The following is a 21,237-nucleotide window of genomic DNA, read 5'->3' on the forward strand; positions in this document are numbered from 1 at the left end:
ACTGGAAGGCACTACAACGGAAGTCGCGACGACTGCCCGTCCACCACAAGCCACCGTCGAGGGCTCGTGTCACGATCCAGTCAAGACTGATAGGGTGTGAGCTGGTCATCAGTAACGTCGTCACCATGAAGCGAGATTCATCGTCTTGCGAGATGGCGATCCTTGTACGGAGTAGAAGAAGATACCCAGTTAAGATGTATAGAGTCTGTGTGTGCCCAAAGGCCCTTTCACCCATACCCAGGACTCGGCTGGGAGCTAGGCAAGGTAAACTCTGTAGGGACTGTTTGTATCGTCTCCTGTCCTCGCTAGACGGTGGATCTCGGTTCGCGGTGACGGACATTATATCCAGCTGGGTTTTGCATGACCGCTTGCACACCTTGATCTTTATTGGAGAGTAACTTTATTTCGTCAACGCTACAAAATTCGACTGTGTTGCGGATACCGAAGTCTACAGATGTAGGGAGAACTTTCCTGTGTTTACCAGGAATTTGAGTTATGTACAGTTTTGCCAAAGCTCGTAGGAATCCGTCTAGAAAGAACAGTCTTGATAGCTGCTCATACTCGTGACGCGCAATGCGAGGCAAACGGCCTATGGGGTCGTTTCATATGGCGCCTGATCACAACGATGTTATCACAAGACACAGCCAAGAAATAGTTGTTTGAGAATTGAGACTTTTAATTGATTCGTCTGTCTTTCATGCAGCACATTGTCTCCATTTCCACCAGGTATCCATGCAAACCCAAACCCAGAGCATTTACTTGAGGGGAATGAAACGCGAGGAGTGAGTGGCACCAATACCGGGCCTACCGTGCTTGACGGGCTTGCTGTAGAAGGGTAAGTATTTGTCCGGATGCCGCATTTCTGGGGATACGTACTAAGAGATAGAGAACTCGGCAAGGTAGTGACCAACCATCTCAGGCTTGATCTCGACCTGGTTGAACTCCTTACCGGAGTAGATACCGATGACGGAGCCGATCATCTCGGGGACGACGATCATGTTACGGAGGTGGGTCTTGACGAGGTCGGGCTTCTCGTTGGGCTTGGCCTCCTGCTTGGCCTTGCGGAGCTTCTTGATGAGGCCCATGGGCTTGCGCTTCAGACCGCGGTTGAACCGGCGACGAGCACGGGCGTGGACGACATCGCGGAGCTGCTCGGAAGAAAGGTCGAGGAGCCTGTATTTTCGTCAGGTTCCGATAGCTTCCAACGGCGCAAGGCGTCCGGGGAAGATTTTGCCGCCGCAAACAACGTACTGGTCAAGGTCGATACCGCGGTAGGAAAACTTGCGGAACGCTCTCTTTCTCTTGAGCTCTGCACATCACATCGTTGTCAGCCATACGTCCCCGTTCCTGTGTGGGTAAGACCCAATCGGGTTTCGATGGACTGAACAAGTATGTATGCCAGTGCAGCGATCGCGATGGGTGGTGGGCGTGGGCAGGCGAAGGGATTTCAGGTCGTACCGGCAGCCTCCTCAGCGTTCTGTTTGTATATCGTCAGTAAAGCGCTCCTTCATCGTCTTGTGCTGTGGCAAGGCCGTTACTCACGTATTCCGCGTCAGCCATTTTTGCAGGTGGTCGAAGATGTCGTTCAGAAACTTCGAGTCGTCGCTGGTCGAAGGGTTGTGTTCGGATCGCCTGCGCGCGCCCAAAATGTGGTGCGAAGCCCTAAGCGAGCCGCCAAGACTTATTCAGACGCTCCCAAAACGCAGCCAACGCTTATCGATAACGTAGGCAGAGGTCTATGGCGCGTTTGTTCGAGCTTCTGGGCGCTATTCGTGGGCGATACGTGCTGGTTTGATACAGGTTTATGCGCGGATTTCACTTATGGTTCATTCGGTGACAGCAATTGGAGGGGCACGGCTGATCTTCATTGCAGTTGGATATAAGCCAGCATTTCTGCTGCTGCAGGACTTCCTCCACAAGACACCGATTTTTTTCAGCAGGCGTAACTCCCCCCAAACTCCTTAGCCATGCACATAATCCGCCCGCGGCGGAGGGACGGCTTGTCGCCAACCACTCCGCGCAGAATTGAACAGAGCTTGACCGTGATGCGCTTAGTCGAAAAGACCGAAGCCCATGTCCTCGTCGGACTCCTCCTTCTCCTCTTCCTTGGGCTTCTCCTCCTCAGCAGCGGCGGCAGGGGCAGCGGCGCCACCAGCAGCGGGAGCACCACCGGCACCACCGGAGGGAACGGAAGCGAGCTTCTCGGTGCCCTGGGCGATCAGCTGCGAGAGAGTTAGCGAAATGTTTTTGTGTGCGGATTACGGATGGCGCATTCGTACCTCAGAGATGTCCTTGCCCTCGAGCTCGCTGACGAGCTTGTCAAGGCGGTCAGAGTCAGCCTCGACACCGACGGACTCGAAGAGAGACTTGATGTCGGCAGCGGAGGGGGTGGCGTTACCGCCGAGCTGGAGGAGGAGGTAGGCAGCGAGGTTCTTCATTTTTGCTGTTGCTGCGAGCCGTTAGAATTCCGAATTACAACGGCGCAACGCGCGCAGGCAGCGCAACTCACTGTTTGAAGAGGCGTTAGGAGAACAAGCGAATCAATCGGTTTAGCCGCAGTTGGCGGAGACTGAAACGTCGAGTCCTGAGGGGATTGATTGTCGGGTGTGCAGGAGGAAGGCTCAGCGACGGCGCGGTGGAATATCAGAGTTCGGCATGTGCGAGCGCTAGTCCGTTTACGGCGGGCTAGTCACGGGGTTCCGGGTAGTCGCGAGGGGCGGGTTACGTTGGGCCTGGAAATTCCGACGCCGACGGCCGCGGCGCCGGCGCCTTTAAGAGCGTCATGTCTTTCTTGCCAGTCCTCACACCAACTTAACGCTGCACTTCTTTCCATTTCTCTTCCCCCCGCTGGCCGGCAGTATAAATAGCCTGTCCGCTCGCTTTCGCCGTCCTTCTCTTCCCCAACTCTTTCTACAACCAGCATGAGCGGCGGCGATACCAGCACGTGTTGGTGATTATCCTTCAAACAGCAGCAGGCTCCCACCCACCATGAGTGTGAGTCGCTCCGCTCCAACCTGCCCTCCTTGCCGCTGACTCCTTTCGTAGTTCCTGGACAGTGTCCTTTCATCCATCGGCGGCGGCCAGCCGTCGCAACCGCGCCCTTCTGCCCCTTCTCAAGCCCCCGCCACAAAGCCGACCCAGAGTCCACGTGTCGGCGGCTCGAGCAACGGTGTGGGCCCCACCTCGCAGGCGCCCAAGCGCAAAGCCGAAGGCGAGCAAGACTCACTGCGGGCCAAGACCGTACGCAGAGAACTAGATGCAGCCGCTGTCCGATCCAACCCGGCCCCTAAGCCTGGCCCGGCTTCTCCGCTCGTGAAGCAGGCGACCGCCTCCAGCGCTAGCTCAATCCCCTATCGTGGTACCGCTCAGTCATCGACCACCACGAACCCGGCACGCAAACCCGCCACCGTGGCTACAACGATAGCCAAGTCAGGCACCCCCACCACCACCACGTCGAAGCTCGCCGCCAAGCCCACGGTGAAGCCTTCAGTCGCCCCGGTTGCCAAGACGCCCACTGCACCCCAGCCTAAGAAGGGCTCGTTTGCAGAGATCATGGCCCGCGCAAAGGCGGCACAAACCCAGCAACCGGTCGGCACCATCAAACACAAACCAGTGGAAAAGAAATTGTCCAAAAAGGAGAAGCTGGCACAGGAGGCGGACGCGAAGACCAAGCAGGCTGTCCCTCGGAACGGAAAGCCTGGAGTTGCACCAATCGGACAGAAGGGCCAATCCAAGGCTGCGGAGCCACCAGGTTCCAAGCCTGGTGTGCCTGCTAAGGAGAAGAGGAAGCCTGTCGATCTTGGATATTCGGGAACGATGCGCCCCTCCGCGAAAGAGCCGACTTATCAAGGTACGATGAAGAGCGGCGGTTCACGCAAGCCTGGCCAAGACAGAGCCAGCAGCTACGACCGGAGCCGGAGTACCTCACTTTCCGCAAGACCTCCGCCATCTCGCTACCGGTATGCCGAGGACGAAGAGGACGACGAAGAAGAGGACTACGAGTCAGAGTCAGATATGGAAGCTGGCATGTTCGACGTGGACCGAGAAGAAATGGAAAGTCTACGTGTTGCACGAAGGGAAGATGAGTTAGCCTTGAAGGAGGAAGAAGAGCATAGGCGGAGGAAGTTACTCGCAAAGAAGAGGTACTAGCGGCTCGAGCTTTGGATGGATGGGCTCTCATTGGCAGGCACAGGCGCAACTCGGCCGGCTTTCGGACTATGCTTTAGAGCATTGCATTGGGATCAGTAGACTTTATTGCGGTTATAGCGTGGCGTTTCGACTAGTCTTACGGCACGATTCACGAAGGACACCCATAGGTAGTTATTTGTAGAGAGGAGTAATTACAGCGCTCATGGAGCGGTTACCGATCTCCACCCTAGTCCTGGTATCCACTTGGGATTATTATATCTGCTTTGCGTGCAACACAGCTCCACAAGTAGCCCGCTGAACAATCTCGATGGCTATATAGGAGTTGAACAAAGCCCATTGCGGCCTTGATTAATCACTCGAATTGACTTCTGTCCGGTCCATGTTTAGCATCAACTGTAAGTTTGAACACAACTAAATCTACCAAACCTTGAAGTTGGCAGGATAAGCATTAGAATTGTTCCATTTAAGCAAGTCAAGGTCTCCGCTTTAGCTCCCAAGGGTACCGCTGTGCTACCTGCGGTTCCATATACATGACTAGTGATATTTAAGGATCGCAATGCAGCCAACAGCTGTTAAAGACGGGATGTAAGCTAACTTGCAGGGTTATATCCGACACAAGCACAAGCGACGTTCTCCTGAAGGATTCAGGTGAAAGAGGTTCGGGCGCTACTGGTGCTTCCCCACAAGCTACCCCACAAAAGGGCATCTGCCTCGGCATGCGGATAAGGCGATCAACTCCCGAGCAGCATAAGCCGCAAGGACGCAGACGCGGCAACGATGCTCTCGCAACCACGCAGCAACCATGGCCGGGGCAGTCCGCCAACCCATCGACGTCGGCTCACTCGAGCGCTACATCGGGGCCCACGTGCCCGCGATCAAAGTCCCCGTTGACGTCAAGCAGGTGCGTGCTCTCGGGCGCGGCGCGGACAGCAGGAAGCACAGCGGGCACGCACGCAGCCCAGCACAACAGAGCTGACTGACGCCGCGCGCTCGCAGTTTGGCTACGGCCAGTCCAACCCCACGTACCAGCTGACGGACCAAGGTGGCCGCCGCTACGTCTTGCGCAAGAAGCCGCCGGGGCGTCTGCTCTCTAAGACGGCGCACAAGGTCGACCGCGAGTACCGCATCATCCACGCGCTAGCCGGCACCGATGTCCCTGTGCCTAAGACGTATTGCCTGTGTGAGGATGACGCCGTCATTGGCACCGCATTCTACATCATGGAGTTCCTAGATGGCAGGATATTCGAGGACCCCGCCCTGCCGGGCGTCTCGCCCGAGGAGCGCTCCGCTTTGTAAGGCGTTGCTGGCTGCTGCTTCCCGAATGCGGTTTTCGTTGCTGATACTGTCAAAGGTGGCATGATGCTATTCGTACACTGGCAAAGTTTCACAGTGTCGAGCCCGCTTCCGTGAATATGCAGTCCTTCGGCAAACCTGCCGGATTCTACAACCGCCAGTTGGCTACCTTTCAGACTATCTCGGATGCGCAGGCCAAGACTGTCGATGTCGAGACTAAGCAGGCCGTCGGCAAGATTCCGCATTACGACGATATCGTGGCGTTCTTCAAGGACCCTGCTACGCAGCCCAAAGATCGGAGCGGGTTCGTGCATGGCGACTACAAGATTGACAATGTAGTTTTTCACAAGACGGAGCCTAGGGTTATTGGGATCTTGGAGTAAGTACGCCCCTTCATAGCCGGTAATCAGTTACCGCAGCGAGCCTGCTTGACGTGTAAATGTGTTAATTGCTGTAACTGACGGCGTTAAGTTGGGAGATGTCCACGATAGGCCATCCTCTCTCCGACCTCGCCAATCTTCTCACCCCCTACGTCACTGCGAAATCAGGAATAGTTCTGGGCAGCAACCGCTCAAGCAAGGCATTTCGGCCCGGTGAGACGCCAGGGCTGCCGACGCAGGCACAGCTCGTATCGTGGTATTGGGAGGCCGCAGGCTGGAATCCAGCTCCCGATCTTACGTGGGGCGAAGCATTTGGCATCTATCGCAATGCCATCATCATGCAGGGCATCGCGGCGCGGTACGCGTTAAGACAAGCCAGCAGTGCAAATGCAAAGCATTACGCGGTGCAGATGCCGCTCATGGGTGAACTGGCGTGGAGTTTGGTGGAGGAGGTGAAGAAGAAGCATCAAAAGGCCAAACTATAGACCATCATGCCTTTAATTGTAGTGGGGTCGAGAATAAGATCAGATCAAGCAGGAACAACGGGGACCGGATGAGGTATCGCTTCATTTGCATTGACTTGCTTTTTTGCGCTGCCGTCTACGCAGCTGCCCGTTCCACTAACGCCTAGCGCTCTTTTCCTTTACATAGCTTGCCTTTTCCTGACAATCGATGCGGTGCGTTCGGCTGGCGCCTTTCGGGCCTGACGTGACAGGCAGGGATGGTCCGCTGCGCGCGATCGGTCATGTCGGTGGTATCGTAAAATAATTGTCCATGAGCTGGAACCTCTACCGCCTGTCGTCGCCACCGATGCGCTCAAGAGCCTATAGAATCGCAAGCCTACGTGTTAGCCAATCGGGCCCTAAACAAAAAGCGTAGAATAGCCAGGGCAGACGCACCTCGAGCATGACGACGGAGTTGCCGCGGATGACGACCATTCCAAGGCGGACCTTCTCGCCGCCGGCCTTCTCCTCGACGGCCTCGTCGAGAACAATGTTCAGGAAGACCTAGTGGGACCATGCTCGTCAGTACAGGGCGCGGCGGGGCGGAGCGAGGACGTGCTTCTCGTGGCCGGAGCTCACGGGGGCGTGGGAGCGGCGGGACAACGTACATCGTAACCGCGGAGCACGCCGATGACCTTGCGGCTGCCGTTCAACTGGACGAAGAGGCGCTTGTCAAGGTACTGGGGCGCGTGTCAGCCAGCGTTCTTCAAGGATTGGCAGAAAAGCGAGGCCGGTGAGAGGACCGGCGCGACGGGGGCAATACCTTCTTGAGCTCGGGCTGAGCTTGAGGCATGTTGGCTGTTGATGTTAAGTGGTACCTTCGGTGAGGTCAAATTGCGATGGAGCTGGGACGCAAGTTCGCGATGCGCGGTGCTGCGCTGGGGCGGTGAGCGAGAGTTCTGCCGCGACGTGCGTCGTGGCTGCCCTTGGACTTTCGACAGCTTCCAATCACGCCTCGCAGCAGCCATCCGCACTTCAGCACCATGAGAAAGTCTTTTGGCTCGCGCGGGCGCGTTCCCCGCAAGGTCGGCCAGGACGACGACGACGAGAGCGGCGCGGCGAGCTCTGGTGGCGACCACGCCCACGCACCAGGTTAGTCTTCGCCCTTTGTTTGGTATTATAGCGCCCGATTCTGACGCTCAAGCAGACCGCTGATGTTGCGCAAACAGAACCCGTGGTCAAACGACCTGCTTCCAAGACCAAGAAGCGCTCGTCCTTGCGCCTGTCGTTCGGCCCCGCCGAGAGCGGCGCCGACAGCGAAGGCGATGGCGGCGCCGTCTTCACGCCCAAGAAATCGAACCTCAGCAGGATAGCTACGCAGCGCAATGCCGAGCGCAAGGGCTTCCGCGCGTCGTTGTCGGCCGACCAGATTCCCTCGCGGAGAGACGCCACGGACGATGAACGGCCGAGCTATAGCAAGGACTATCTGGACGAGTTGCGCAATTCGACGCCGTCGACCCCAAAAGAGGAATATCAAAAAGGCAATGGCAAGGACGTAGACACCATGATTAAAGACCTCGACATCGCCTCCAAATTCGGCCCTCTGGCAACCCTCAGCGCATCCACCACCCCATCCGCCATCCCCACTGACGCCGAGATCCGCGAAAAGAAAGAGCGTCGCGCACGCCTCGCCCAGCAGCAGCAACAGCGGAACCCAGACTTTATGTCACTGGACGCCTCGGACGACGACGGCGCCGCTGCCGCCTCAGACGGTTACGACAGCGACGACCTCGACCGCCCGCGCGACTCCGCCCTCCGCAGCAGCGGCATCAAAGAAAAGTACGCAGAAACGCGCCTAGTGCCCGACGACGAGGACATAGCAGAAGGCTTCGACGAGTTCGTATCAGACGGGCGGATCGCGCTCGGCCGGGCCGCAGAGCGCGAAGCCGCGCGGCGCCGGCGTGCCGAAATGGCCAGCATGATCGCGGACGCCGAGGGCGGCGACGGCACACCGGCCGGCACGGCGGCCAACAACGACGACGACGACGACTCCGAGGCCGAGCGCAATGCGGCGTACGAGGCGGCGCAGACGCGTGCAGGCACGTACGCGGCGCGCGACCGCGCGACGAATGTGGAGGAGGATCCGGCGCGCCCGCGCACGCCGCCGCGCATTGCGCCGCTGCCGGAGCTGGGGGGCGTGGTGGCGCGGCTGCGGGGGGCGGTGCGCGCGGCTGAGGAGGCGAGGGCGGCCAAGGCGCGCAGGGTCGAGGAGCTGGTGCGCGAGCGCAAGGATATCGTTGCCCAGGAGGAGTGGATCCAGAAGGAACTACGGGAGGCGGGCGAAAGGTATGAGCGGTTGAGGGCGGAGGCGGGTGGGGCGGGCGGGGCGGCCACGCCGGTGGATGCGAATGGTGTTGGGGGTAGAGGCGGGACTACGCCTAGGGGCCTGGATAGCTTGGGCGCCAGTCCTGCTGTTAGTGTTGGTGTTGGGGGGAGTGAGGGTGAAGGTGAAGGTGAGGGGGAGAGCAAGAGCGAGGCGGAGATGGAGGGTGACGACTACGGCGACGAGGACGAAGACATGGCGGACGCGAGGCCGGGGCTTGGTGCTAGAGCTGGGCTGGGAGCGTGAGGCACAGCGCAGCGCAGCACAGCACAGCACAGCACAACATGGCGGTCATCTTCATCCATGCTGTGTAGGCGGCTTTATGGACAGAGTGATATGTATACATCTCTCTCTCTAAGTAGCACGGCTTAAGCGGCGTTTTATCGCGTCTGACTCCTTTTCTGTAGCGTGGGCTGTTTGAATTGTTGATTCGTTATTCTTTTATACTGGTGAATCCCATTACGGGTTGTGAATTCGCGATCCCCCTCCCCTGCTAGCGCCGTTAGAGCCTATGCTTACTTGTGATAATTGTATGGAGTAGAAGAAGAGAACCAGTTATGATACATAGAATCTATGTGTGCTCTAAAACCATTTCATGCATATCCGGGACTCAGGCTAGGAACTAGGCAAGGTGTACGTACTCTGTAGGGACTGCTTATGTTGTCTCCTGTCTTGCTAAGCTGTGGATCTCGGTTCCCGGTGAAAGACGTTATATAAGCAGGAAAGGCGTCTTGGCAGCCTGTAAGACAGTGGCGCCGGCGACATGCGAAGGGATGCTTGTGAATGGTTGGTTGTGTGAACTGGGATGTGTGTGATGTGGAGAAATGGTGTTGTTCGTGTGTGTGTATGTATGTATGTTTGTATGTCCATGCCAGGCATCATCGTGCTTGTAACTGATATCTTTTGTGTGTGTGTATATATATACATCGAACGCCCACGCCAGCTTCTCTCTATCTCTCACTCACTTCTCACGTCTTACATCCTCCGTCCCACCCCCTCATACCCCTATCATACACCACCACCACCACCACCACCAACATCAACCCAAAAAAGCCCCACAGTCCAAGCAGCCAACCTACTCTACGCACCAGCATTCAGCACGTCGTCGAGCGTAATGTCGTCCCGGTTGCCGACAGCGCCGGCGTGCTTCCAGAACTTGCTCAGGTGCCGCGTCCCGCTGTCGCAGATGAGGGTGACGAGGCGGTGGCCCGGCCCCATTTGGAGCGCGACTTTGGTTATGGCAACCACTGTTGGGGGGTGGGGTTAGTTTTTGGGTGGGGTTGGGTTTGGTGGATGGGGGAGGAGAAGGAGGGGGAAGGGAAAGGGAACCCACTATTACACGCGGTGCTGCTCCCAGCAAAAATGCCATCCTTCTCGACCAGCCACCTCGCCATAGCCATAGCCTGCTCATCCGACACCCTAACCGCATCGTCGACGAGCTCGCGCCCAGCCTCAAAGTTCGCAGTCACGCGGTTGACGCCGATGCCCTCGACAATCGTGTCGACCTGGTGACGGCGGCGCGTGCCCTCGCGCTCCTTGGGATCGAACATGACGCCGAACTTGACGCGGTTAGTGAGGCCAGAGCCGGGGGGGTCGGCGAGCACGACGCGCAGGCGCGGCAGGCGCGGCTTCAAGAACAGCGCGACACCGGCGATGGTGCCGCCAGTGCCGGCGCCCGTGACGAAGGCGTCGAGCCGGCCGCCCGTCTGCGCGAAGATCTCCGGCCCCGTGCCCGTGTAGTGCGCTTGCCAGTTGGCGGCGGTTTCGAACTGGTCGGCGAAGAGGCCGCGCCCGCGCCGCGTCCGGTCCGCCGTGTGCTCTTCGGCGCGCGCGCGCGCCTTGTTGACGAACTGGTTGGCGTCGACGATGGGGGCGGGGCGCAGGCGCTCGACTTCCGCGCCGAGCTTCTCGAGTAGATCGCTTTTTTCCTGCGCCTGGTCGTCGGGCATGCAGATGTGGGCGAGGTAGCCGCGCGCGCGGCAGATGGCGGCGAGTGAGATGCCCGTGCTGCCCACCGTGCCCTCGTACACCATGTCGCCCGAGTGCGGCGTCAGCAGGCCCTCGGCCTCCGCCTGCGTGATGATGCTCAGCGCGACGCGGTCTTTGGGGCTGTTGCCCGCGCCGTTGAGGAACTCGGCTTTGGCCAGGATCTCGCACCCCGTCGCTTCGGACAGGGATTTTATTCGGATCAGCGGCGTGTTGCCGATGCAGCCTTCGATGCCCTCGCGGATGTCGGGCGCGGGAAGTGGCGCCCCGCTGTGCGCCGTGTTGTCTTCGAGCTGGACTTTGGTGTAGAGGGTGCGCAGCGAGGCCAGAGACGACTGCCGGTCGATGGCTGCCGACGGCCGGCGCCGTGCTGCGCGGAATCGTCGCTCCAGGTCTGGGTAGACGTCTTTGTAGCCCAGCGTCAGTAGCACGCCGGCTAGGAAGGCGGCGGCGAGCCAGAGGCGCGTATGGTCTTGCTTGTCCATGTCTCTTTTCTTTTCTTTTCTTTTCCTTATAACTAGCTCGAGGCGCGCGCAAAGTGTGGCCGGCTCGGGCTCCAGGGCATTTTACGGGGGAGCGTGGCTGGCAGGCTCAATTACCTTTGGATGTAAAAGTGTGATGGATGGCCGACGGGAGCTTGGACGACGTTCCATGTCGTCGAGCGGGCAAAGGAACTCCACCAACGGCCATCTCTCTCCCCTCCCCCGACTTCCCCCCTCCAATGGACTCCCCCGTCGTCACGCAGCTGTTCCGACAGCTCTTCTCCCACCGAGCCAGCCATTGCCTGCGCCGGACCGCCATCCCCACACGCCGCGGGCTCGCGACAAAACGCACGTCGGGCGAGACGAAATGGCAGCAGCGCACCGATGCCTTCCCCGAGGAGCGCGAGGCCGAGTTCAACAAGTACCCGACGGTGACGGCCGAGCAGCTGCGCGGGCGGCGCGAGCGGCCACGACGGGTCAAGATGCTGCTGCGCGACTTCATCGAGGACAGCCTATACAACCCGCACTACGGCTACTTCAGCAAGCAGGTCGTCATCTTCCACCCGGGCGAGGCATTTGACTTTTGGGCGCTGCGCGACGAGCCCGAGTTCCACCGGCTGCTGGGCGAGCGCTACGAGGCGTTTGAGGACGAGCTGGACAAGACGGCCTTCAACGACAGCCGCCAGCTGTGGCACACGCCCACCGAGCTGTTCCGCCCTTACTACGGCCAGGCCATTGCCCGCTGCCTCGTCGACAACTACAAGCTGGCCCAGTACCCCTACCACGACCTGCTCATCTACGAAATGGGCGCCGGCAACGGCACCCTCATGCTCAACATCCTCGACTTCATCCGCGACGCCTACCCGGAGGTCTACGAGCGCACAAAGTTCCGCGTCATTGAGATCTCGACGTCGCTGGCCTCGCTGCAGACGCACCACCTGAAGCGCTCGGCCTCGGCGCGCGGCCACCTCGACCGCGTCGAGATCATCAACCGCTCCGTCTTCGACTGGGACCAGTACGTGTCATCGCCGTGCTTCTTCCTCGCGCTCGAGGTCTTTGACAACTTCGCCCACGACGCCGTGCGCTACGACCCCGTGTCCGAGGACGCGCTGCAAGCCAACGTCCTCATCGACGCGCACGGCGACTTCTTCGAGTTCTACTCGCGCGACCTCGACCCCGTCGCCGCGCGCTTCCTGCGCGTGCGCGACGCCGCCTGCGAACAGCCCTTCAACCACCCGCTGCGCGGCCCGCGCCTGCTCCGAAACCTGCGCGCCAGCCTCCCCTTTGCCCAGAACCTCTCCACCCCCGAATACATCCCTACCCGCCTCATGCAGTTCTTCGACGTCCTGCACACGTTCTTTCCCGCCCACAAGCTCGTCACCAGCGACTTCCACAGCTTGCCCGACACCATCCAGGGCGTCAACGCCCCCGTCGTCCAGACGCGCTATAAGCGGCGCACCGTGCCCGTGAGCACGCCTTTGGTACGTCGCAACCAACCCCATAATATCCTCCCATCCCTCTCTCCCCCTCCCACCTAAGCTAACTTTCCCCCAGGTCCAACAAGGCTACTTCGACATTCTCTTCCCCACCGACTTTTGCGTCATGGAAGACGTCTACCGCGCCATCACGGGCAAGCTGACGCGCGTCATGACGCACGAGGACTTTTTGCGCCGCTGGGCCTTTGTCGAGGACACGGAGGTGCGCAGCGGCGAGAACCCCATGCTGAGCTGGTATCGCAATGCCTCTGTTATGACGACTGTGTAGACGAAGAGCGGGGGAGGGAGGGGTAGGGGGTGGTGGTGGGGTGGTGGAAAGTGGGAAGTGGGAAGTGCTGAGGAGAGGGAGAGGAAGCGCTTGTAGTAAGCTATAAAACGGCCCGCTTGAGGAAGAGGCAGGCGACGCGGGGTGCGATAAAAGTGGTATAAACGTGAGAGAGAGAGAGAGAGAGAGAGGGAGGGAGGGAGAGGAAAAGATGGCGAGGCGTGCAGGGGAGTGTATAGGTATGGTTCCCTGTCACCATACCATGCAGACAGACAATATATACCTATAGTCAGTCAGGCAGGCAATGCCAGCGAAGTTACTGACATACATACCTAGGTAGGCGCAGCGTACGTACGCACGCAACAGGAGGAAAGGGAAATGAAATAAACAACCCCACTGCAGCAACCAAGCAACCAATCAGACCTAGGTAGGTAGTAAACAATCACTCCAACCAGTCACAGTCGCCACCCTGGGTCAACACTGCTTATGTGCTCGTGCTCGTGCTTGTGCTCGTGCTCATGCTTGCTGCTACATGGGTATCGTGATACTCGTACACGTACGTGTCTACATGCCTATGGCGTTGTTTGTCTTGTCTTGCCTCTTTCTCTCACCCTCTCTCGCTCTCTCGCTTTCGCTCTCGCTCGCTCGCCTGTCCTGCTGTCCTGCTGTCTGCCTCTAACTTTCTCTGCTTCTGCTTCTGCTCATGTCTTGCTCGCTTAAGCGCTCTCTACCGTGCTCTCTCGCCCACACTTCCCACCCCCCCACCCCAGCACACGCAACTCAACCAAACCGCTGAATCCTTGCCTCCAAATCCCGCACCCACTCCCCCACCACCCTCACATTCCCCGCAACCTTGTCCTCCCCCTCCCGCAGCTGCGTCTCCACCCCCTCCAACGCCCCCCGCCAAGCCCGCAACTCGTCGTCCATCTCCGCCTGCCGCTTCTCCAGCTCCTCGAGCGTCGCGCTCGCCGTCCCCGCCCCGACGTGGATCAGGCGCAGCGAGCGCAGCCGCTCCAGCACCAGCGGTAGCGACGGCGCCAGCGTCTCGATCGTGTGCAGCGTCCCGTACAGCGCGTTGATCTTGGCGACGCGCTCGGGGTCGTCGAGGTAGCTGGGCTGGTGTTGGTGCTGGCCTGGCGCGCCGGGCGAGCCGGGCTGTTGGCTGCTTTGTTGGCCGTGTGGGGGCGGGTGAAGCTGGTTCGGGTCTGCGCCGGGGGAGATGGCGCCGCCTTGGTGTTGTTGGTGTTGTTGTTGTTGTTGTTGTTGCTGCTGCTGCTGCTGCTGCTGCTGCTGCTGCTGCGCCATCATGTCGCCCGGCGCGCCCGGCGAGGGCAGCGGTCCCGTGGCTAGCGGACCCCCAGGCGAGATGGAGCTGCGCGAGCGCAGGTGCGCGAACCCAGGGGATATGGGGCCGGCGGGGCCGGCCTCGCCCGCGGCGGCCTTGGCCGCGCGCCGCAGCTCGTCGAGCCGCTCGGCCTCCTGCGTCAGCTTCTGCACGCGCCGCGTCGCCGAGTCCAGGCTGTTGCTCGACACGTCGGCGATGGTTGTCAGCTGGCGCTCGAGCGCGTCGAGGGCGTGCAGGATGCTGCGCGGAGGCGTGGCGGCCAGGTCCGGCATGTTGGTTGCGTTGAGGCCGAGGGCTTTTTCGAGCGACGCGAGGCGCGCGTCGAAGTCTGCGGTTTTGCTGAGCGCTTGCGCGGTTTCTTGCGAGAGGACGGCGGGGGCGGGCAGTGCGGCTGGGGCGGGCGGCGGTGGGGGTTGTTGCTGCTGCTGCGGCGGCGGGTGCTCGGCCTGCTGCTGTTGTTCTGCTCCCTCTTCTCCCTCCAACTGCTGCTGCTGCTGCTGTTGCTCTGGAGCGGGTGCAGCAGGACTGGGCGTATCAGTCTTTGCAAAGCGCTTCAGCGTGCGCTGGAACTGGGCCTCGGCGCCCTTGACGCCGCCCTGGCGCTGGACATAGACCTCATCGAGCATATCACTAAGCTTCGCAATGCCCTCAACAGGGTCTTCAGCAGCCTCCTCGTCGGCCGCTTCGCCCGCAGCCTTTTCGCGCTCGCGGCGCTGCCCGTACTCATGCTTGACCTCCTCGACCTCGCGGCGCAGGCGCGCCAGCTTGCGCTCGAGGCTCTCGTCCTCGTCGTCGCTGAAGTCGCCGAGTCCCACCTCGTCGTCGTCGTCCAAGCCGCTGCCGCGCCGCTTGCTGCGCGCCTGCGAGGTGCGGTACGAGCGGCGCTGGCGGCGTATGCGGTCTGAGAAGTCGACGCCGCGCGCGTCGACGCGCGAGGGGCGGAAGTGGCCACGGGCTTCGTCGACCGTCAGCCGGCGACGGTCGATGCCTGACGTGTCATCCTCGGACTGGTCGTCGTACGACGAGGCCTGCGACTCGCTGCGGGCCGTGGAGCTCTGCGAGGCTGGTCAGAAGGGAGAGGGCGCCTCTGCTGGGCCGAGGTGACGACGTACGGGCAGTGTGGTGTTCTCGGTGAGCTCGGGCGTCTCGTAGATGTCTGGGGCTTTGTCCTGGCGCAGCGTGTCAGTCGAGAAGCCAATTGGCTGGGGTGGGGCTTCATAAGGCACACACAATGTCGGGCAAGTCCTCGTACTTCTTTGCCTGCGCCATGCTTTGAGACATGGTGAGCGGTGTCGTGGGGGATGGGTTGTGGATCCGGAGGGACTTGATGGACGGGGGTTTGTCGTGTTTTGGCCGGCGTTGATGCGCCGCGTTCCCCAGACCCTGCGGCCCGTGCCCGACTGCCAGCGCGACTTCATTGTCTTGGACAGAGTATTTGTAGGTTGACTGTGTACATGGGTAGGAAGTTGAACAGTTGAACGCTCATATTACCGACTAACCAAACACACTTTCATCATCATCGTTATCACAAGCAACAGTAGCACGAACAAGGGCATCATATCTTCAATCATTGCCGCATTGCGGCGCCGTCAGCTCACGTATGTAGCAGACATTTCTTTTTTGCACACACACACAAACACATATGGGGCGCGAAACCGCACGTCATTGCTCAGCGCAACAAAAACCCCTCCAACTATGATGTCGACAATTACAAGAGTCCCATGTCGCTTTCGGGCCTTTCCATTGTTGCGGCTGGCCGCTCTTCCTTTGAGACCGAGTACAAAAAGAGATATCTATGTCTAAAAGTATGCAAGCCGTCCAAGCGATGCCTTGACTTTGTCGTGACAATCTCAGAGCTCCCTAGTATTGCGTTGTCTTGTCTACTATCGACGAGGGCTTCTTTCTACAGTGCGGGTCAGCAATGAATCATCATCGAGACAAAGACGAGCAATCTGAAGCAATCTGAAGCTTGGCAAACAGAGCGGGCGTGGGATGATATAATTCCTCTTCGTTTGACAATGTCTTGGCTGTGCCGTGTTACGGGCTTCCGGGCAAGAGAGGGAGTGGCACCAGTGGGACTCGGCTCGCTTTCTCCGCGGTGCAAAAGGTGCAACTCTCTCTCTCGACTCGGCGATGCGGAGAGCGTCAGGGGGGAGAGTTTAGTGATGGAAGGAAGGGGTTGAGGTTGAAATAAGTGGCCGGACGCTCGCTTGGGACAAGCCCCGAAAAGAACCAGCGGACGAGAACAGCGGCAGAACACCGCCGGCAGGAGCACATCGCCTCTGTCCCCCAAGAAATGAATCGCTTTCATGCGGCACCCATCCTGTTCATGCCACTGCAATTCTTCCCATGTCACTCTTTAGTGCCAATCGGTTCATCCCCAACATTGGTCGATTCGCTCATATCACGAGTTCCTACCGTGCCTTGAGGAACATGTTCTCCACCGAGACCACCACCGAAGGCGATGCCGCCGATCCGCACGCCTATCTCCTCAATACCTCGCATGACCTGCTCGAGGACCATCTGGCTGCTAAGGAGTCGGAGCTCGACTTTACTTTGAAGGCGTCCCACTCGGTTCCCTTCTCTGCTTTCGACCATGGCGGCCTGTACGACCGATACGATGAATCAGGACCATCTTCCGTGCAGCCGGGCGATAATAATGACTTTTCCGAGCCGGGCGGAAGCCACATGAGTTTGAAAGATGATGTCGACGAGAGCCTTCCTATTTTGGATGCCTCTCCTGGACAGGCCGACGTTGCCATGACCGACGCCACTGAATTACGTGGCTCCGAGCAGCATCTCGTGAGCGCCAAAACCGAAGACAACGATGAACCACCCATGGCCACAGATGAGTTTGAAAAGTCCAATGAACCATCTTTTCACCATGATTCGTCCCATTTGACCGCAGTTGGTGGTCATGTGGAAGAAGGCTTTAAGGTGCACCAACCTCCTCAGCCGCCTCATCGAGGCCGTGGCCGTCCACGTAAAATTTCCATCAACGGGGACGTTCGCAAGTCCTCTGAATCATCTACCAAACCAGACTCACCAGGAATTACAGCACGTCCGTTAAACTATAGTCCGCCAGGTAAGAGCCAGCCGGCATTCAAAGCTAAATCTTCTATCCCCGCACTTATTCCCGTTTTGGAGTTTGCGCGGCAATGTATTTTGGCTGCTCAGTCGTCAAGATTGAATCCTTTCGCGCTTCATCCTGGCGAATACGAGCTTTTGAGGGATCACATTACCCATTCCCAGGTCACAGTCTACCTCAACATCCGCAATGCCATCCTCCGCTTGTGGACAAGAACCCCCTTGGTCGCCGTCACAAAAGCGGAAGCGGCAGGCTGCGCAAAGGACGCCCGGTATTTCAACATGGCACAGATCGCTTACAAGTGGCTTGTACGAAATGGATACATAAATTTTGGCTGTGTAGAGCTTCAGAGCACAGCAGGGCCCATACCTCGAGCCAAGGCCAAGGGCAGGAGACGAACTATCGTTGTCGTAGGAGCTGGGATGTCCGGGTTAGGCTGCGCGAGGCAGCTAGAAGGCTTGATTGCACAGCTTGGGGAACAGTGGTCGAACAACGGAGAGCGTCCGCCGCGGGTGATTGTACTTGAGGGACGCAGGAGGATTGGGGGCCGAGTTTATTCTCATCCCTTGAAGAACCAAGCCGAAGCCACTTTGCCTTCTGGCCTTCGGAGTACGGCTGAGATGGGCGCACAAGTAGTCACCGGGTACGAGCACGGCAACCCCTTGAATGCCATCATTCGCGGCCAACTTGCGCTCCACTATCACGCACTTAAAGACGACACGATCCTTTACGACCATGACGGGACGGCGATTGAACGTGAGGGACAGGACATGCTAGTCGAAAAGCTCTATAACGACATACTAGAGCGCGCCAGTCACTACAGGAACAAGCCGACAAAATCGAAAACGGTCGAGGGTGATAGGCGTCTAATACAACTCGGCCGCGATCCCACTCACGAATCTGGAGACCTCATCTCTTCCCTTGAAGATGTTGGTGCATCAAAGCCAGTGGCCAGTGTCAACAAGCATAGCTCGAGGAGTGCCCATAATCCTAATGCTCTAATGGGGATGGAGAAGCTGGCGGGAAGAGCTTACACGCTCGCTGATGGCACTGGAGCCAACGTTTCGGCTGCCTCGGCAGCCAACAACATGGGCTGGGAACTCAAGTCCTCTGTACCTCCGTCATGCAACTTGAACTTGGATGCCGCAACGGAGGTGCCCTCGCATCCTACGTTGGGCGCAACCATGGATGAGGCTATCAGACAATATCAGGATATGATGCACATGACTCCAAAGGACATGCGGCTATTTAACTGGCATCACGCGAACATGGAGTACTCAAATGCTGCCAACGTGAACCAACTGAGCCTTGGTGGCTGGGACCAGGACATTGGAAACGAGTTTGAAGGCCAACACAGCCAGATTATCGGCGGCTACCAACAGCTCCCTCGCGGCCTATGGCAGTGTCCCACTAAGCTTGACGTCCGCTTCAACAGCCCAGTCAAGGCTGTTCGCGCAGTAAACGACTACCAGATCGTTGAATGTGAGAATGGTGATGTGATTGAGGCTGATGAGGTCGTGATGACAGCTCCGCTAGGTGTACTCAAGAAAAATCAAATCGCGTTTGACCCTCCCTTGCCGGAATGGAAGACGGGACCGATAGAGCGTCTTGGATTTGGTTTGCTGAACAAGGTAGGTCTAATTTATCGACAGCCTGGGTATGGTGTTCTCGCTGGCTCACGAAGTGGCAGGTGATACTCGTCTATGACAGCCCATTCTGGGAGTCTGATCGTGACATGTTCGGTACGCTGAACGAAGCCGAAATACATGACAGCATGGAACAGAAAGACTACGAATTACGAAGAGGGCGTTTCTGGCTGTTCTGGAACTGTCTGAAGACTAGTGGAAGGCCGACGCTAGTCGCTCTTATGGCCGGCAATGCTGCTCACGACACCGAAGTTGCTGACAACAACGATTTGATTCACGAAGTCACTGAACGGTTGAAGAAGATGTTCGCCCCGGCCACCGTTCCATTGCCCTCGGAAGTGATTATCACACGATGGAAGAAAGATCCCTTTGCTTGTGGAAGCTACTCGTACATGGGTCCGCAAGCGCAAGCCGGCGACTACAACGCCATGGCGAAACCCATCGGCACACTGCACTTTGCAGGCGAAGCGACCTGCGGCACCCACCCTGCCACAGTACACGGGGCATACTTATCCGGGCTGCGAGCGGCCTCCGAGGTCGTTGAGTCAATGCTCGGCGCAATCGAAGTGCCGCACCCACTCGTGGCGCCCAAAACCAAGCCGGAAGCAGCAACAGCAGCAGCAACAGCCACGCCCACGGGGACAAAGCGGCCGCGCTCCGAGCCCGGCTCGCCCAACTCGCGCAACGTGCGCCAGATGCGCAACGAAGACATCGAAGCCTCGATCATCAGCGCGATCCTGGAGCAGATCGGCCAACGCCCGCTCAAGCCCGAGCGCACGGGCAACAATCCCTACTTGTTGTACACGCGCGACCACTGGCACGCGATCAAAGCCGAGTGCGACGCGCAGCGGCGGGCGGCGACCGGCGACGCGGCGGCCAAGGCGTCCAAGGACTCGATCCGCGCCGTTATCGGCGCGAAGTGGCGGGGCGCGGGCGAGGAGGTGCAGCGGCCGTATGTAGAGGAGGCGGGGCGCGCCAAGGAGGCTAGTAAGGAGGCCAGCAGGACGTGGAAGGCGGGTGTTGAGGCTTGGGATCGCGAGGCTGCGCGTATTAGGAGGGAGGTTTTGCGGAGTAGTTGTTTGGGGGAGGAGGACGTCGCGTTTGGGAAGACGGCGATTGAGAGTGGGGGGAGTAGAAGGGAGAGGAGGGGGGTTTGATGGGGGGAGGGGTGGGGGAAGGGGGGGAGGGGGTTCAAGGGCGGGTAAGCGTTTGAAAGGGCGGAACGAGTGGCCGAGAAGGAGGACGTTTGTTGCATGGCGTTCGCTGTGCGTTTCTTTTTAGCTGTTTTTGGCATTGTTATGGCTGGGGAGTCAGTCTTTGATGGCGGCATGGCGGGTTCGCTACATATTGTACGCGTCTGTCTCTTTCTGGTGGCTTAATATGCGCGTGTGGGGGATGCTAATGTCCTGTCTTGTCATAATAGCATGGAATGATTGCTTGTGCTGAGGGCTTTGTTGTGGGCGTGTTGTGGTTGTGTTGTGGAGTTGTGTTGGAGGAGTCGGGTAGGATGCTGTACGGGTGTTTGCACAGCTTGTGCGTCGATGTGGAGGGATGGCTTTATAATCTTGTGGCGCGACAAAGGAAGGACTCGCTTTTGATTTTGAGAAGGCCCTGAATAATTTACCCACCCCTTAACTATATGTTAAATAAAATCTATAGTATCTATAGAGTACTCCTTAGGTAATTAGAATAGACTATTACCCTACGACTAGTCAGTACTATATACTTACATAAAAGTAAGAGTATCTACGATGGTATAGAGGGAAGAAAAAAAAATTAAAAAATTAAAAAAATAAATCGAAGGGTATAAAGGTACTTGTAAGGGTATAGAGATGTAAAATTTCAAAGAGTAGGAAACACATTATATAATTTTGTAGATGCTATCACGTAGGGTAGGCAAAACTTTTAAAGGGTGTGTGGGTAAATTATCCGGTGCCTTTGAGAAAGAACAGTTTAACTTACTTTAACTTAAGTTTGCCTATATGCTACGACGCGATGCTTTGTGTTGGTCACCTCCACAACCACCTGAGGATAGCGGAGAGGAAGGGCGAGTAGTGAGTAGGGCGGGAGCGGTGTAGGAGTGTGGACAGCTAACGTGGAATGCACCACTGGGGTCTGTCTTCACTTGCATAAAGCAAGCATAAATCCTTATCTGGCTCTTTTATAGCCGTGCCTTCAGTGAAGCTTCCCCATTCACCTATCGGGCAAGAGCGACCATTCACTGACCGTGGTCTCAGCTCTCTTACGAACCCATAATCTCAGTCCAACTCAGCCCACAACC

General features: G+C 58.3%; 10 protein-coding genes across 10 annotated transcripts; 5 read left to right on the forward strand and 5 right to left on the reverse strand.

Moving 5' to 3' along the window:
- Positions 1–389: 389 nt before the first annotated feature.
- Positions 390–1,572, reverse strand: K452DRAFT_283081 (uncharacterized protein). The gene is made up of 5 exons (XM_033539708.1): positions 1,543–1,572; positions 1,459–1,477; positions 1,252–1,309; positions 877–1,173; positions 390–825 (listed from the first exon to the last, which is right to left on the reverse strand). The coding sequence occupies exons 1-5, from the start codon at positions 1,558–1,560 to the stop codon at positions 756–758; spliced, it is 462 nt and encodes a 153-aa protein (XP_033402589.1). The 5' UTR covers positions 1,561–1,572; the 3' UTR covers positions 390–755.
- Positions 1,573–1,903: 331 nt separating this feature from the next.
- On the reverse strand, positions 1,904–2,608 carry K452DRAFT_283082 (uncharacterized protein). The gene is made up of 3 exons (XM_033539709.1): positions 2,510–2,608; positions 2,280–2,449; positions 1,904–2,222 (listed from the first exon to the last, which is right to left on the reverse strand). Exons 2-3 carry the CDS (start codon positions 2,436–2,438, stop codon positions 2,052–2,054), a joined length of 330 nt encoding a protein of 109 aa, XP_033402590.1. The 5' UTR covers positions 2,439–2,449; positions 2,510–2,608; the 3' UTR covers positions 1,904–2,051.
- Positions 2,609–2,815: 207 nt separating this feature from the next.
- K452DRAFT_242056 (uncharacterized protein) lies at positions 2,816–4,377 on the forward strand. Its single transcript, XM_033537847.1, has 2 exons — positions 2,816–2,994; positions 3,046–4,377. Exons 1-2 carry the CDS (start codon positions 2,989–2,991, stop codon positions 4,147–4,149), a joined length of 1,110 nt encoding a protein of 369 aa, XP_033402591.1. The 5' UTR covers positions 2,816–2,988; the 3' UTR covers positions 4,150–4,377.
- Positions 4,378–4,951: 574 nt separating this feature from the next.
- Positions 4,952–6,307, forward strand: K452DRAFT_323937 (uncharacterized protein; the record flags this gene model as incomplete). Its single annotated transcript, XM_033544671.1, has 4 exons — positions 4,952–5,050; positions 5,146–5,441; positions 5,501–5,821; positions 5,914–6,307. 4 exons carry the CDS (start codon positions 4,952–4,954, stop codon positions 6,305–6,307), a joined length of 1,110 nt encoding a protein of 369 aa, XP_033402592.1.
- Positions 6,308–6,610: 303 nt separating this feature from the next.
- K452DRAFT_218596 (uncharacterized protein) lies at positions 6,611–7,118 on the reverse strand (the record flags this gene model as incomplete). The annotated part of the gene is made up of 4 exons (XM_033536368.1): positions 6,611–6,646; positions 6,722–6,829; positions 6,934–7,005; positions 7,089–7,118. The coding sequence occupies 4 exons, from the start codon at positions 7,116–7,118 to the stop codon at positions 6,611–6,613; spliced, it is 246 nt and encodes an 81-aa protein (XP_033402593.1).
- Positions 7,119–7,308: 190 nt separating this feature from the next.
- Positions 7,309–9,063, forward strand: K452DRAFT_315089 (uncharacterized protein; the record flags this gene model as incomplete). The annotated part of the gene is made up of 2 exons (XM_033543829.1): positions 7,309–7,417; positions 7,495–9,063. The coding sequence occupies 2 exons, from the start codon at positions 7,309–7,311 to the stop codon at positions 8,892–8,894; spliced, it is 1,509 nt and encodes a 502-aa protein (XP_033402594.1). The 3' UTR covers positions 8,895–9,063.
- Positions 9,064–9,728: 665 nt separating this feature from the next.
- On the reverse strand, positions 9,729–11,119 carry K452DRAFT_218243 (uncharacterized protein; the record flags this gene model as incomplete). The annotated part of the gene is made up of 2 exons (XM_033536351.1): positions 9,729–9,895; positions 9,982–11,119. 2 exons carry the CDS (start codon positions 11,117–11,119, stop codon positions 9,729–9,731), a joined length of 1,305 nt encoding a protein of 434 aa, XP_033402595.1.
- A 236-nt stretch (positions 11,120–11,355) lies between these two features.
- Positions 11,356–12,880, forward strand: K452DRAFT_304799 (uncharacterized protein; the record flags this gene model as incomplete). The annotated part of the gene is made up of 2 exons (XM_033542840.1): positions 11,356–12,597; positions 12,671–12,880. The coding sequence occupies 2 exons, from the start codon at positions 11,356–11,358 to the stop codon at positions 12,878–12,880; spliced, it is 1,452 nt and encodes a 483-aa protein (XP_033402596.1).
- Positions 12,881–13,657: 777 nt separating this feature from the next.
- On the reverse strand, positions 13,658–15,527 carry K452DRAFT_315092 (uncharacterized protein; the record flags this gene model as incomplete). Its single annotated transcript, XM_033543830.1, has 3 exons — positions 15,453–15,527; positions 15,335–15,391; positions 13,658–15,277 (listed from the first exon to the last, which is right to left on the reverse strand). Exons 1-3 carry the CDS (start codon positions 15,501–15,503, stop codon positions 13,658–13,660), a joined length of 1,728 nt encoding a protein of 575 aa, XP_033402597.1. The 5' UTR covers positions 15,504–15,527.
- Positions 15,528–17,060: 1,533 nt separating this feature from the next.
- Positions 17,061–20,113, forward strand: K452DRAFT_219038 (uncharacterized protein; the record flags this gene model as incomplete). The annotated part of the gene is made up of 2 exons (XM_033536393.1): positions 17,061–18,941; positions 19,001–20,113. The coding sequence occupies 2 exons, from the start codon at positions 17,061–17,063 to the stop codon at positions 20,111–20,113; spliced, it is 2,994 nt and encodes a 997-aa protein (XP_033402598.1).
- Between the last annotated feature and the right edge of the window lie 1,124 nt (positions 20,114–21,237).

The sequence above is a fragment of the Aplosporella prunicola genome (genome assembly GCF_010093885.1).
Source record: "Aplosporella prunicola CBS 121167 unplaced genomic scaffold K452scaffold_2, whole genome shotgun sequence".
NCBI classification, from domain to species: Eukaryota; Fungi; Ascomycota; class Dothideomycetes; order Botryosphaeriales; family Aplosporellaceae; genus Aplosporella; species Aplosporella prunicola.

Excerpts from the sequence above, each read along its gene's own strand:
- K452DRAFT_283081 (XM_033539708.1), bottom strand. Across the intron at positions 1,174-1,251 it reads CGCGGTATCGACCTTGACCA|GCTCCTCGACCTTTCTTCCG; the intron begins GTACGTTGTTTG and ends ACGAAAATACAG. Across the intron at positions 826-876 it reads GCCGAGTTCTCTATCTCTTA|CAAGCCCGTCAAGCACGGTA; the intron begins GTACGTATCCCC and ends ACCCTTCTACAG.
- K452DRAFT_283082 (XM_033539709.1), bottom strand. The coding sequence starts at position 2,438 with ATGAAGAACCTCGCTGCCTACCTCCTCCTCCAGCTCGGCGGTAACGCC. Across the intron at positions 2,223-2,279 it reads AGGGCAAGGACATCTCTGAG|CTGATCGCCCAGGGCACCGA; the intron begins GTACGAATGCGC and ends ACTCTCTCGCAG.